This window comes from Bremia lactucae, linkage group LG4 (genome assembly GCF_004359215.1).
Source record: "Bremia lactucae strain SF5 linkage group LG4, whole genome shotgun sequence".
Taxonomy (NCBI): Eukaryota; Oomycota; class Peronosporomycetes; order Peronosporales; family Peronosporaceae; genus Bremia; species Bremia lactucae.
This window is the reverse complement of record NC_090613.1, coordinates 5,928,341-5,943,461: the sequence shown is the minus strand read 5'-3', so window position 1 is coordinate 5,943,461 and position 15,121 is coordinate 5,928,341. Positions and strand designations below refer to the sequence as shown.

The window sequence follows — 15,121 nt, the reverse complement described above, 5'->3', positions numbered from 1 at the left end:
TACTAACGACCGTACCACAAGTAAGGTCATCGCACTCACTCGTAGTGCATCCACACGCTTGTGGACGCTCCAAGACGTACATCAGATGCCCATTTGATGAGCAAGTGGCAGGCATCTTTATGGATCGATGCTGCTAGCTGATTCTAAGCTGATATGTTCTGAGCCAATGTAGACCTAGGATGACATCAATTTTGTTATCCAAATCCAGTACGATAAAATCATCATCATACTGTAAATCTTTTGAAGTGTAGTGAAATTTCACTACGTGATTCATCACTTTTATCAATGCGCCTGTTGCTAGACGCACCGTCATCCTCGTTGGAGGGATGTCGCGCTCAGCATATTTGAGCCTACCACCCTCTAGCGACTGGCGCCGAATAAAGTTATTCGACAACAACAAAATAGTCCACTAAGGCTCTAAGTGCAAATTATTTGTCAATTTTATCTGCTTAGTGCAGAAGCACATAATGATTGTGTGTCTGGAGCAACTTTCGTCAATAGATTTGCAAATTCTCTTGAGGTTGCTGGATCAGTAGGGCGTCGCGCCCCTACTGACCTCGACCGTTTTTTTGGCGGTTCGCCTCGTTTTTGCGATTTCGCAACAACGTCAGACCCGCAACCGTTGCGTTTTTTGGCATTCGGTACATTATTACGTTCAGTACCTCTCGGTACTGGGCGTAGGGCACCACACTCATGAGCGTATTGACCTCACTTTTGACAGCGATCGCATTTCTGCCTTCGCTTATTGTTCGATAACCGAGGTTTCTTGTTTTCGACATAAGAGAGCTCCATATGTTCTGGACCTCCAAGCTCTTATCGTCCTAAGGACGATACAATGACGAACTAGCTTGAGCCTGTCTCAAGTTAAAGTCCTGTTCCGCGACGAATATTGTTTCTTCAAGCGTATCCAGTTCCAAGCGGAACATGTCGGTCTTCACGGGACCATCCGTAAATCCTTGCATGAACACCGTAATCAACGTGTGTTCATGAACTAAATTGTTCGTGATACAACTCGCTAAGAGTCGTATGTGCTGGGCATAAGCGTGAACATCACGCTTGCCTTGCTTGAGTTTCAAAAGCTCTGATCGAGCTCTGAACTCAGCCCTAGGCGGTTCAACGTCTGTTTGAGCCGGGCTTTTAAAGACTCTAGCGACCCAAATACATATGGGTCGCGCAGCTTAAGGCCTAGTGCCCAAGTTTGGCACGACCTGCGAAATTTGACTGAGCAAATGCGACTTGATTTTCTCGTCGACGATGTGGCGAGCCCTTATGGCATCGTCCAACTCGACGAATCATCCTAACAGGGAGTCTTATTCGACTCCCCTATACTTAGAGATGTCGATCTTTAAGGTGACGCGTATGCGTCATCCCAGATACAGGGGTCTAAACCTGCTGTAACCTCAACAGTTCTGCCTGTTGAGAGCCTTGCTGATTAAGCAAGGCTACCTTCTCCTTCGCCTCGTCAAGCTCATGTTGTATGAACTTGACGATGGCTGAATGGAGGATACCTCCGACCATATCGGACAGCATGGCCAAGATGGCATCATTCCCTATGGTCGAACTCATTCGTTCGACCGCATTCCTTTTTATGTCACTTAAAAAGGAGTAGCTATCACGCGAAACGTGATGCGTGTTTCCATAATCATCTAGCATGTCCATGTTAGATGATAGAAATGTGGTCCTTGGGCGGACTACAAAAAGCTACCAGGTGTAACGGGGCACTGTCGACTTGTACCGCTTCAGTACAAGTCCACTTTGCACTGCCTTAGTGCGAGTGGTGCCTCACGTCACTTCATGTACACTAGTACGTGCAGAGGAAGACTCTTTTAAAAAAATGCTTTAGAGAGGATTAATTTAAAACTGTTTATAATATGATTAAGTTCTCCTGGTCCTATATATTTATACTTACTTAATTACATAACATGTAATAAAATCTTATCTGTCTCTCTTTGCCCGCATCCAGCGCTGACTGAACCGCGAAGCAAGTAAAATTAATGGCCTATATCTACGAGTGGATAAGCTTTCCGAATATTACTATGGAAAGTAATATTCTCCATTACCTTTTAGAGAATATATTAATTAACACCTTTAAGTGTCACTTTCATGTAATGATACACCCTGTTACAGATTTAGTATAGGAAAAATACATAATCTGTATTAATAAAATAAAGTTTCTACGTACCAAAAAAGGAAATTATACTGGAAAGTTCACAAATCACGTTTAGCAAATTAATTTAGCAGGATACGCCCGACGTACTACAAGTGCCCGCTGTCTATCAAATACCAAGGTCGGCATTTAATTTAATAAAATGATCCTTTCGGCCACTCATTTCGGAATCCCACCTAAATGGACTGCACTTCGCCGTCGCTCCTTATCGGGTCCAATTGGCCCCAGGAGATTCTACCAACTCCGCTGTCATTATATGGCACGTCGTTGTCCTCTCCAAGTTCAATTGCCTCGTCCTCAAACGATGCAATTCACCTGGATCACCGCAATGGCACACGCAATGTCTATAAATTTGGTGGCACGTCCGTCGGCAGCCCCACGCGCCTCTGTGGCCTCTTACGCATCATACGTGAAGAGCGCGAGCGCGTTGTAGCAATTGTTGTATCCGCCATGGGCAATACGACCGATTTATTGCTCGATGCTGTCGTATATGCAGCAAAAGGAGACGCCAAGAGCGCTTTACACGTCGTTGATACGATTGAAACCTTTACGCTTGCAAATGCACACGAGACACAAACACTACTAAAACTCTTTCCTATGGACGATATGACTACAGACATTCGTAACCACTTTCAACCACTTCGTGAGCTTTTATACGGAATCTCGCTCCTCCAGGAACAAACCGCCAAAGCCACCGACATGGTGCTGTCGTTTGGTGAGCGCATTAGTGCTTTAATCGTTGCACGACTCTTGACAAAAACAAGTGTCCACGCTTTTTTTGTCGATGCGCGCGAGTGGCTTACAACAGACGACACACATGGATGTGCCAAGGTGTTTTTTGACGAATCCAAGGAGAAATTCCAAACGCTTGCTACCAAATGGACCAAGAACAACGTGCCAGTGATCACTGGATTTATTGCCACGACGCGCTCTGGTCGTACGTCGACTCTTGGGCGCAATGGCTCGGATTACACGGCTACGTTAGTAGGAGCTTTGCTTCAAGCGGATTACGTGGTGATTAATACCGACATCTCGGGCGTTATGACCGCTGATCCACGTATTGTTGATCGAGCCACGACATTGTCACATTTAAATCATTACGAAGCCCTTGAGCTTGCAGTGTATGGCACGCGCATGTTCCACGCACGGACAATGGTGCCCTTAATTAAACACAACATAACTATGCTTATTCGTAGTACTATGGAGTATAATGGTCATGGCACGTATATTAGTGGCCGTCCTCGTCTTCATGCTCGCGAAACGTGTACGACATCTTTAGAGAATTTAGCGATTATTGAAGCACGAACACGTATTTTACAGGATGGGAGCAATAAGTATTGTGACGAAAATATTGGCGCTCGAATTACAAAAATATTGGAAGAGCTTCAAATTCCCGTGTGGCTTTCGATTCGAGGAGCTCACGGACAAGCAATGAGTGTCGTAATTCCACGCAGTGCCGAAGACGTTGCTTCCATGCGTATTCATGCTGAACTCCGTGATGCAATTGAATCGCACGAAGTTGATGCCCTTCATTCCGAGTCTCCAGTGACCATGTTATCAGTCGTTGCGGAAGATTTGTCCAAGATTCCATACAATCAAACAAAATTCTTTGGCGCGCTTGCAGATGCAGATATTGAAGTGTTAGCAGTTGGACAAGGCACGAGTTCACGCTCGTTGAGTTGTGTGATTCGTGGCGCGGACACCAAGGTAGCAGTACGTCGTGTTCACGACGCCTTTAACGTGGAATATCTCGTTACAAATGTCGTTCTATTAGGCTACAATTTCATTACTTTGGAAATTGTTCGTCAACTTCAGAAACAACAAGCACTCTATCAGTATCAGCACAAAACTCGTATTCATATTGTTGGCTTTGGCTCGAATTGCTATGACTTTTTATACAATTCCAACGGATTTACGTACGAGGAACTGATTACGCGCTTGGAAAGTTGCTTAGATACACGAGATGACGTGATTGGTACCTCAAATGTCACTGAAAGGGAGCTATGTGAAGGTGATTTACCGTTAAACTATCTCGATGAGCTCCAAGACTTGGCAATTCCAATGATAATCGACTGTTCTGGGCAGCGAAATACGCTTGAATTGTATGCGGCTTGTTTTCAACGAGGAATTCACGTCGTTGCGTCCAATGCACGTTCAGTCTATCGTCTTCCTCCTACATTATCGCGTGAAAGTCTCGCTACGACACGTGCTAAGACTGGACGTACGTTTTTCATGTATACCTCTACAATTGGGGCAAGTCTACCAGTTATTGACACGCTTGGCAATATTCTACGAACTGGTGACCGGGTTTTGACGATCGAAACTTCGTTAAGTGGATCAATGAATTACGTGGCGAATGAAGTAATGAAAGGCACGAAAGTATCCCAAGCTATTGGTAGTGTCCTTCGAAAAGGCTATTGCGAGCGCGATCCTCGTGAAGATTTCTTGGGAATGGATATCGTTGCTAAAACGATTGTTTTAATGCGTGCACTTGGAGTCAATCTTGATTCCAAAGCAATTGAGTTGGAGCCTTTTCTTCCAACGAATGTGGTGGAAGCGATTCCGTGGTCGAAGGACATTCAAGTGGAAGATATTATTGCTGGATTTGAAGCTTACGATGAATTTTTTCATGAAATGTATTATTTACCAGCTAGGGCGGAGAAGAAGCGGCTTTACTACGTTGCATCAATCGATTTGTCTGTATTTGAATCGATTAGTGTGAAAATTCGACCTCGTCTTATTACGGAAGACCACCCGTGCTTTTACTCCAAGGACAATGAAATTGCGTTTGGATTCACATCAGTACAATATCCCCGCCCACTAGTTCTCAAAGGATCCGGTACCGGTGCAGCAGCGAGCGCAACTGGCGTTCTTCGTGATGTTTTGACAATTCTCAACTCGCTTAACGGCAAACCTGCGTAGATGTAGCGAAAACGTGAATGGAGCATATTTGTAAATTTACTATACATAAATTAAATGAGTACAATTCTGCTTTCTTTTTATAAAACCATTTGGTTATTTGGTTTTTGAAAGGCAACGTCTTTTCTACAAACTTTATCTTGTTACGTGATGTAATTTGTTTTTATTGATAAGCATTAATAAAGTCGTGTTTAGGAATTAAATTTAAATTTCTATCGCTACGTATTTTTTTTCGAATCAAGCACTTTGATAATATGCTCAGCGACTACATCACTTGCTCGAATGAATTGCCGTCTTCCTTGAGTCGTTTTGCGCCAATTGGTTAAAGTGCTCATGGCAAGTGCGAGTTCGCGTGTCTCTTTTTGGCTCCTTTGCTGCTGTTGGAAGCTTCTGTTTTTCATATACTCACTCGTATACTCAGTTCTTTAAAATGTCTAACCTGAACTCAAGTACCTTATATTCTCTGCAATCTTCGCGACAGTGCAATCACGAAATAGCAGTTCTGGTAGAAGCGGTTTTCCAAGCAATAAATTCGGAATCGACACGAAACGAACCGCAGCCACTTGTTTGCCAATCCATTCCGTAAACCAATTGGCTCGGTAAATTACAATTGTCGGAAGAGTAGCTAGGGTTGTTTCAAGAACAATGGTGCCAGACACAGCAATTGCAACGTCACAACTCTATTTGAAATAACACGTCTGCGTTAATTAAAAGAGTAGCAACGATTCAAGCGACAACATTGTAGTCAATACTCGGAAAAGGTCAAGACGTTGATGTGCAGGGAGATTGGTCAGAATCTGACTTTTTAAGCTAAGTCCACTTGCCTGAACACAAGTCTTGATCTGCTCTTCCATTGTAGCAATGGTCGGAAAGACAACATAAATCTAACCAGACGCCTACTTAAAGATAATACAAATTGCTTTTTAACGAAAGAGTTACGCACCTCTTGCTGCTGTTTTTGATTATTATTGAGTTTAAAAACTTCAATACCTTTGAGGATGTGCGGCAAAGACTTTTTGACTTCGTTGGATCGACTGCAGCAATTAATGTATCGTCAACGATCCCAACGCGTTCTTTAAAAGAATAACACACTTTGTTGTTACCTTCCCGCAAGTGCACAGATAACAAACGCATTCAAAGGAATTCCAAACCCTTTTCTAATACGAGCTTGAGTACTCGATTGGTGTCCACTAGCCATTAATTCATGAAATACTTTGCCACGTGCTTCCAAGTCGCTCAAATCATAGGACGAATAATCGAGCAAAGCATCGCGTTCTTTGATAATATCACTGCACTGCATTGATTCCAAAGGAAGCGACATATCAGTCTCAAAGACCTCGTTTGCTTCCAAAAAGTCTTCGACTGCGGGATGCCCTACAAAAAGACACCATGGCTCCTTTTTTTCATTGGAAATCGGTTCTGCCTTACTCGATTGGAGCTTGAAAAGATGTTTTTCAAACGGCAAGATCGTAAACATTGCGTCGAGAAGTTGTTGCAATTCAAAAACGTCTCGTGCATTTCGATGTTTATAAGCCCATATGGAAGGTGCGACGTAGTGAACCTTAATCATGCGCTTCCCTTTGATTTTCTGCTCGTTGACGTGCAGTGCCTGAAGTACACGAAATGTAAAGCCCTTGGAATCAATCGTAAGAATCACGTCAGGATCAAATTCTTCAATATCACGCAATGTATCGTGAATTCGTCGCTGTATCAAAGACCACTTCGATTGATAAAGCATTCTTTCATGAACAAAAAACAAATTGACAAACCTGGAATCGCCACAAATGCGGCAGAACTTCTACCAGCCCCATGACAGACAACTCTTGCATTGGAAAGAGCGATGTAAAGTCACCTACGTGACACATTTCTGGACTGTCGCATCCATTAGCAAATCATTGCTTCAAACCTACCAAAATCTCGTACCCTCCAATTCCTCGAAACTTCCATCGAACTTGCGTTTGTCGACGCAATAACGCTCGAATTACTTTCGCGCCAATGCCATCACCCGATGCTTCACCAGAAATCACATAGATCTTTTTAAATGCATCAATTGCGTCGTGCGTAGTCGAGAATCGACGCAATTGTTCCCGACGAGGAAGGACCCAATTCAATCGATCCCACCACCCCATCGATGCTTTATTAAAAAAATCAATACAAAAAAACTCCCTTTTTTACTCTATATCGGTACGCCTACTTGTTTTATTCAAAAGTTACCGGTATTCCATCAAAGCACACGGGCTCGATTTTTTCATTATCAACTCGCTGGAGCTCCTTTAATCAACTACTACATCTTCAGCTCGGCCTTCTTCGCTTGAATGACTTGCAATACAATGGGATTTTTCACGTATTGCAATTCCTCTTGAAACACGGCATAACGCAAGTTCAATTCCGTATTCATTTCGGTCGTCACGACCGGAAGTTGGTGTAGTTTTAAAAGCGCTTGCAAACACAGCAAATACTTTTTCTTGCGCAATGCAATATCAAACGCTGCCAAATGCGTCTTTGCATCGTCAAACGCATACCGCTGTAACAGCGAGACAAAACGCCATGCTTCTTCCAGTGGCGGCTTGGCCACGAGCTTCAAACCAAATGGATCGTCGTCTTTTACAGGCGTCGCAGTTGCTTTAATTTTTCCATTCTTGACCACTTCGTTCTCGTCCTTGTTTTCTTTCACATGACCGTCTTCGTCCTTGTTTTTTTTCTTAAATGCCGCTTTTCGCGCTTTTGCTTGAACACGTTTCGCCTTCTTTTTATCAGCTGCCGACATGGTAGCCGTCGCAACAGCACTCTTGGCTTCCTCTTTTGCCTTTGCTTCTTGTGCATCCGCAAGCGCTTGGTAACACGCGATTGCTCCGTGTGCCGCGTTGACAAAGAATTCACGGCCATAGAATCCGTCACATAGACGCAAGAGCTGAATATACGATCGCAAGGTCATCTTGCGAATACAATACGTATGAAAATCAAATTGGTCGTCGATAAAATCATCAAAGTGCGTCTTGACGGCAACAAAACGCTTTAATGCAAGGCCATACTTTTTTTGACGCACTTGACTCCAACCAACCTCATTTTCATACCACATACACTGCATGTCGTACAAATTTTGCTGAGGATCGCCTTCGTGACGCGTAAAGAGCGCAATTGTCGCATCGGCTTCGTCGACCCGATCGGCATGAAGAAGATACTCGGTCGCTTTGTTATTAATGTAGCGATCGGCCAAGTCCAGCTTACGACCCGCTACCATGACGTCGGCGGCCGTGTTGAGATCGCCCATGTGCTTTAAAATACGCGCCTTGCGTTGGAAAAAGTCAAGCTGCGTCGGTTCGCGTGTGATGCATAGATTAATGTACTTCATCGCTTCCACGTACTTACCAAGACGATCGTAATGCTGCGCGGCGAGGTAGTAGGTCCATAAAAGCACTTGTTCCGTTGAACTCGTGGCCGTCAAGTCGTCTTCGTCCAGTGGTTTCTGAGCCTTGAGCGTTGCAAGGTATCCAAGAAGGAGCTCCTCCAACACCTTCACCTTGTCTTCTTGTACGTACAAGGGCTTCAAGTCGGCACCTAAAGACGGCACTTGTTTCTTCAATTGCTTTTTAAGATACACATCCGTGTACTTTTGAAACGCGGCACCCTTGGTGAAATCAATTAAAAACCGCAGCGACACAAGGGTCGTATTTGTATGTGTTGCCATCTTGTCTGTATAAAAGCATAAAAGCGTCGACACGAGCTTTTCTTCATTGAACGAGTCGATTCTTTCTGACGGCATCAGCAGCGTTTTCAAACTCGCGTTGGTCACGTAGAAATCGTGGCGTTTAAGAATCGCACACTGAAGTCCACAGTGATATTCGTGATTATCAAAATTGATCTCCAAGAGCTCTTCAAAAATCCCACGCGCTTCTTCGTAGCGCAATAATTGCAATAGGTATTGTCCTTTTTTCTGACGCCACGCAAGGGTATCAAGAATCCGAGTTTTGCTCTCTTCTAAATGACTTAGCGCCTTGTGCACGTCCCCCGTTTCTTCAATCAATTGATTCTGGTACAAATAAATCTCACTATCTTCGTACGTTGCAACGCGTTCACTGTCTAACGTGCTGAAATATTTCACAATAATGTCAATAGCCATTTGATAATTGCCAACAAGATGATGCGCAATGGCAAATCCAATCCAATTGTTGCGATTATTTGGTTTGAGTGTGAGCATGGTACGACGGGTTTCGGCAAAACCCTTGAGGTCACGCATTTGTACTTGCAAGAGGTACAAGTCTCGCAAGATCTGAAGATTCTCGGGATCAATACGAAGGGCATTACGATAACACTTGATCGCTTCGTGGTAATTCCGATCGGAACGATACAAAAGACCAAAAACATGCCAACAGACGTGCGAACGAAGGTCGTGGCGTAACCCATTCTTGACGAACTCATACGCTTCTTCCTTTCGGCCCATACAATTCAAAGTAAGGCCTTTCATGGCCAACGTCTCGCCATGATCCGGATACTTTTTTAAAATCGCATCCGCGGCTTTCAATCCTTTCTTGTATTGCTTGATTTCATAGCATTTCTACAACACGAATCATACGAGAAGAAGAATGTTAGAAAGGTGGTGATAATCCGAGCGTCAAAACTGTCGTGGGAGCTTGAAAGAGCTTCTGAAAAAGCAAGAAAACGGATACAGCCGATAAGGGGGAGTGTGAACGCACCACAATGGAGCGGAAGAGCGCACTCTCCTTCGCGGGCAACTGCTTTCTTGCAACCGCCATGGCATCCACTCAACTTTACGGAGTTCGCGTTCGACAAGATTTATTAGCCAATCATTCGGGGAAGGTATCTGAAGTTGTCGAGTTTTTTATTGTTACTGCCAAAAAAAAAAATTGCGGAAAAATTTATCGGAAATTGTAAAATTTCAAGTTCAATTTCTTCACTTTGTTCTTGCAACTAGCTTTAGCGTGACAGGCCTCGACGTATCATAGTTTATCACTTCTATCTCAAACAAGGAGCTTCTCTTGATCCTATAGTATCTGAATCAAGGTGACACTGGCTAGGGGTCGTCGATACTTTTAGCAAATATACACATGATTATAAAGTTTCGATTAACACATTGACAACATTAATCCGCTTCCACGTTTTTTTTCTAAGCGTATTAATAGACCAATACACAGTCCGTTTACACAAAACGTAAGGATGTTTACAGCCTGGGATCCTCGCTATTTTAAGAGTGCGAGACAGTGTTACTATATAATCGTATCAATCTTTAGGAGGCACAAAGTTTGCATGACTCAGCCAGTATCAGATTGCTTTCATAAATATTCGTGTTTTGTTAAGAAATAAAAAGAGAGCATTTTTTCTACTATAAGGTCTAAAAGAAAAATCATCGAGCTCAATTAAATTTAAAGCGTCTCTACTTTTGCCTTGTCACCTGAGTTCCACCCAGTAAGTTTGTACCTTTCAAGAAGTGCTGGCGTTTGAGCAAAGCGCGTTTGAAACACGCTTTCTTGAACCAATCGCTTCAATTCGAGGACGTCCACGAGAAACTCTTTGTGTTGTGCATGAAACAGGAAAAACACAGTATTACCAGGCAGTGAAAGGCGCAATCCACTTGAAAACACTTGCTGAAGTGTCGCTTCAACAGCGCTTAGCACCTTGTTGGACCGAGTGATCACATTAATTGCAAGAATACCGCCAGGAACTAGCCGTTGCTTCACGCTTTGTAAGAAACTCAAGTCAAGCATGTCAAGCGGAGGCGCTTGTACATCGTCGCAGCTCGCACCAGCCTCGACATCGATTAGCATCATATCAAAACGACTATCCTTTGCAGTCGCTTGAATAAATTCTTGACCGAATTCTTTGTGCATTCGTAATCGCGAATCGCTTTTTAAAGCCTTCTCGACACCAAAATAGCGCTGGGCTACCTCAATCACAAATTGGTTTGGTTCAACAGCATCGAGCTGCGTCAATTCCTGCGATGAGTGATGTGCAAGAAGAAAGAGTGGTAGGGTGCAAGCCCCGGCACCCAAGACACATACACGAATTGGCAGCAATGCCTTCTCTTGCTTACACAGCCACGCAAAAGGTAAACACAATGCCCGATGGACATCCAGCAGTAACGAACTTCGATCAAATTCACGCTCGGAATCGATCGGTTTCTTAACTAGCGCCACTTCACTCTGCGTTAAATGTAGCCGATCATTAAATACAAAGCACCGCGTAAGTTTTGAATCGTCATTGAAATTGCTATCGATAACTGTAATGTTTTCATTCCGAAAGATAATGTTTCTCGAAAAATTTTCGAGAAATTCGGCTTTGTATTGAGCCATGACGTTTGGCTCTACCTCTTGCAAGTCACGTAAGAGCTCTTGAAGCTCGTCATACGTAAAGTTCTCGCCCGATTGGTGAATCTGCACCATTACAAAAGTTTGGAAAAAAAATGTTTTCATTTAAATTTGAAATATTTTGAGTCTCACATCATACACAAGGGTCTCGGGTATCACGTCATTGAAAGAAAAAGCTGGCATATCATCGTGCTTTTTCACTGAATGCGCTTGAATCCCTTCACATTCCGTCGCTGCAAGCTGCCAATCATAATCTGACACGAGATGCTGTGGCCACCACGGAAATGTCCGACACTGGGTTGGCCTTGCTGAAAACAAAAGCGACAAAGAGTAAAAACTATTGTCGATTCACGCGATCAATATTTCCTACCTTCGTAGACAGAGCACTTGGATCCTTTTAAAAATACGCATTGATTTTGATTCGGTGATTGCTTTAGCATGAATTGCATCTTCTTACGTCCACTAACAGTATCTTCGATTGCATGTGTGAAGTTCCGCTTGAATTCGATGATTGTGGAATTTGTGACAGCGGCGAGCTCCTCTATTTCACGATCATTAACGCGCACACGGCCGCCTTTACCGGTACAGCACTTGCCACAAGCGGTACAGCGAAAGTGTAGCCGCACCTCTTCTCGACTCGCTGACCAGCTTTGAAGCTTATGCTTCGACAGCCAGCGCGACATGTTTTTTGTCGTTGATTAGTTGTCTAATTTATAAAATTGCTAATATTGCAACGTGACAGGATTAAGCACGAGTCACTTAATTTGAGGATGGGTAACCTTTATCATTTTAACAAGCAGCTATTTAAATACCAAACCAATTTCTTACATTTTTGTGAAAAATAACATTTAAAACGTATAACATGTTTAGCTGAGAGAAACAATCATGGAGAACTTGATAAATAAGAATATTGGTCTGACTTTTGAGCCGTTGGCTTTGATAAAAGAAGTGTAGCTAGTCGTTCCACTATCCCATATAACTCTTTCAGGGTAAGGAGCAATAATAAATACAAAATTTACTTTGTTTTTATTTATTTTCCCAAATGGATAGTCGTTCTGCTGAGAACGTATTTTGCCCATGGTCTGTTAGTTGCAAAGACGTTTTTTTCTGCATCGTTCTTTTTAGGTTTTACTAAATTTTTGGCTAGGAATACGGGACATAGGCAGAGCATGGTATGGGGATACTTCGCGGATATTGTGCAGCTGCAGACGTTTTTTCCAGCGGTGTGCAAAGACTGCCGACATCTTATTAATCATAATAAGAAGAGTGGGTCTGCCACAACCCAGTCGAACAAGTGCTCCGAATTACGTTACGTCATGAACGGGCTCGAGATTTCGGAGCGCCCGGATTGGTTCGTGTCCAACAAAAAACTGGCGTCCATGCGGCGCAAGGTTGTTTAGGCCATGTCGGTCTCTGCGTTATCTCATGGTCGGCGGTCCATCAAGGAGTTTGCTTACCTTCGCTATCGCGGTCGTAAAAGGAGAAGTTCCAGCTCCATACTACTACGCCACAGGGTCGTATTTCCAGCGCATTGAAGATGTCTATATTCAAGAAGCTATTTGCGTGCTGCGCCCGGACGAGAAGATTATCCCGAATCGCAAGAAGCTCGCAGGTGGATTGTTAAAACAAGTGATACGATCGGTTGAAGGCAAACGTCGATATTCGCAAGAAAGGCGTTCATTTATGCCTGATAACAAATTGCTGGTTGAACTTCAAGAACACCCCTATATCAACTATAATGCCACGTCTCCTACAGTCTGCGTTTTCCTCGAGTCAGTATCTATCGGACAGCAAGGTTACAGCGCCGATTAAAGCGCGCAGGACATCACGCACGTATTAGATCACTATGCGCTGTCAACGTTCTGTTGGGTCGTGGCTGCCAATACTTTGGCCAATAATAATGCCTGACAACAGCTTAGCAAGGTGTTCATATCGCGGTATTCAGGGGTTGCTGCTCTCATGGACTGCATCTTTGTGTGAAGGATGTGTTCTCCGCGTCGAAAACAAGGAAGACCAACGAGAATGAGGCGACTATCCTGTGGGATGCCCATTTGTGAACATGCTCATCTTTGTTTCCGCGTGTAAGGATCTACAATTTTCATGTCGTGAAAGCACGTCAGCAGGAGGCGCAGAAGGCTGAGTCATTATATTTCCTCTTTCGACCCACGCCCACTTAGTGGGGTACCATTTAAGCCATGTGTGCGTCGGTGCTTGCATCAGAGCGCCTGGTCCCAAGCATCGTTAGCGCTCGGGAGTTTGTCATCGGGACGGATCAAGGACCTCGTCACCGGTAACGACGCGCTTTATCGACGCGCTCTATTGTCAAATACCAGTCTGATAGTGTCCCAATTTCATAAGTTCTGCCACATTTCATGCCCTCTATGGCATGTCCGCTGCTGCCCATAAGCAAGCAGTCATCCCCAGCTGGAGCTTCAGTATTTGATGAAGCTCGCGGCTTCTTGCTTCCAATTTATATGCACGGTCTGTCCTACCTCCTCGACCCTCGTCTTCTTGGTGGTGGTTTTGCCGCCACTCAAATTCCGTCACTCGAAGACAGGCTTTGAAAAACTCCCATTTATGACAGTACTCACTAAACTAACGTCATTGTACATCAAATTGACTAACTTATATCAATATTGCAGTAGACGCTACTGCAACATTGGCTGGCACATGGAGTCTAATGGCCAAATCTGCAGCCCACAGCGCTCAAGCTATTTCGATGGCAACATCCAGCGCTACATCGGAACGCAACTTCTCCACAACGGCGTTCATCCATTCAAATTTTCGTAATTTACTTAGCGTAGCATCGGTTAAAATGCGCGTCTTCATTAAGAGCAACATAAGCGCCTTACACGATATGCGGACCGCGAAGTAGTATCCCTCAGATGTAGAAGGCGAACCCAACGAAAGCGGTCAATAGAGCCAAAAATATACTTGTCCGTAAACCGGTTTTAAAGGTTAATCCAAAAACCTGGTGACTTCGCAAAAAACATTTCACCCTTGCCGCTATCTTAAGAGTTATCGTATATTTCCTTAATTTTTTTCGTAATGTTGTCAAAACACATTCTGGACAGCTGTGGATAGTCGAAGCACAGAGCGCGAGATTTTTTTACCGTCTATTACTACATATTTATAGGCAAGATGTCTAAAACTTTTTAGGTCAGGACAAGAGCAGGATGTCTAAAAACATATAGGCCCGGACAAGAGCTCCGGAGTTGTAGCTTGTCGTAGTTGCTATCTGTTGAGGCAACCCATACCGATATTCGAGAGTAAACAGGTCAAGACAGGCATCCAAAAGAGCTTCGGCGATGACTCTGTCGAGACCACGGTGTTCGCGTTTCACTGGTGCGCTGAGACGCCTGATCCCAAGCTTTCAAAAACGTGAGACGCTGTGAGAAGCCACCGTCCGCGCCTTACGACATAGTGTGTCGTTCCTTTCAAATCAAGTTTGAGTCAAACCGACGCTACTCATAATAAACTATACACGATTCCAACCGTAACTCCTGATTCTAATTCTAAACGTTGATTATGCCGATGTCACTGCACTACCGGTAGCGCAGGGGTCTGAGTGTTCAAGCTGCTGAAAATGGTTTTCACTAAAAGACTGGGACATCCTGTATACCCGTCCAATCACAAATAAGTTCCTCCAGCACACGGGTACCGAAGGAAAGTCAAAAGGTGTGAGCGTATGTTTCTTTGCGCCCGTTTGCTC

General features: G+C 43.9%; 3 protein-coding genes across 3 annotated transcripts; 1 reads left to right on the top strand and 2 right to left on the bottom strand.

Annotated features, from left to right (window-relative positions):
• Positions 1-2,347: 2,347 nt before the first annotated feature.
• CCR75_001904 (uncharacterized protein) lies at positions 2,348-5,089 on the top strand (the record flags this gene model as incomplete). Its single annotated transcript, XM_067960005.1, has 1 exon — positions 2,348-5,089. The coding sequence occupies one exon, from the start codon at positions 2,348-2,350 to the stop codon at positions 5,087-5,089; it is 2,742 nt and encodes a 913-aa protein (XP_067816417.1).
• Positions 5,090-5,248: 159 nt separating this feature from the next.
• CCR75_001905 (uncharacterized protein) lies at positions 5,249-9,840 on the bottom strand (the record flags this gene model as incomplete). The annotated part of the gene is made up of 8 exons (XM_067960006.1): positions 5,249-5,476; positions 5,540-5,766; positions 5,839-5,970; positions 6,030-6,120; positions 6,190-6,791; positions 6,856-6,958; positions 7,010-9,641; positions 9,781-9,840. The coding sequence occupies 2 exons, from the start codon at positions 9,838-9,840 to the stop codon at positions 7,371-7,373; spliced, it is 2,331 nt and encodes a 776-aa protein (XP_067816416.1). The 3' UTR covers positions 5,249-5,476; positions 5,540-5,766; positions 5,839-5,970; positions 6,030-6,120; positions 6,190-6,791; positions 6,856-6,958; positions 7,010-7,370.
• A 627-nt stretch (positions 9,841-10,467) lies between these two features.
• On the bottom strand, positions 10,468-12,092 carry CCR75_001906 (uncharacterized protein; the record flags this gene model as incomplete). The annotated part of the gene is made up of 3 exons (XM_067960007.1): positions 10,468-11,475; positions 11,542-11,717; positions 11,780-12,092. 3 exons carry the CDS (start codon positions 12,090-12,092, stop codon positions 10,468-10,470), a joined length of 1,497 nt encoding a protein of 498 aa, XP_067816419.1.
• Positions 12,093-15,121: the final 3,029 nt, after the last annotated feature.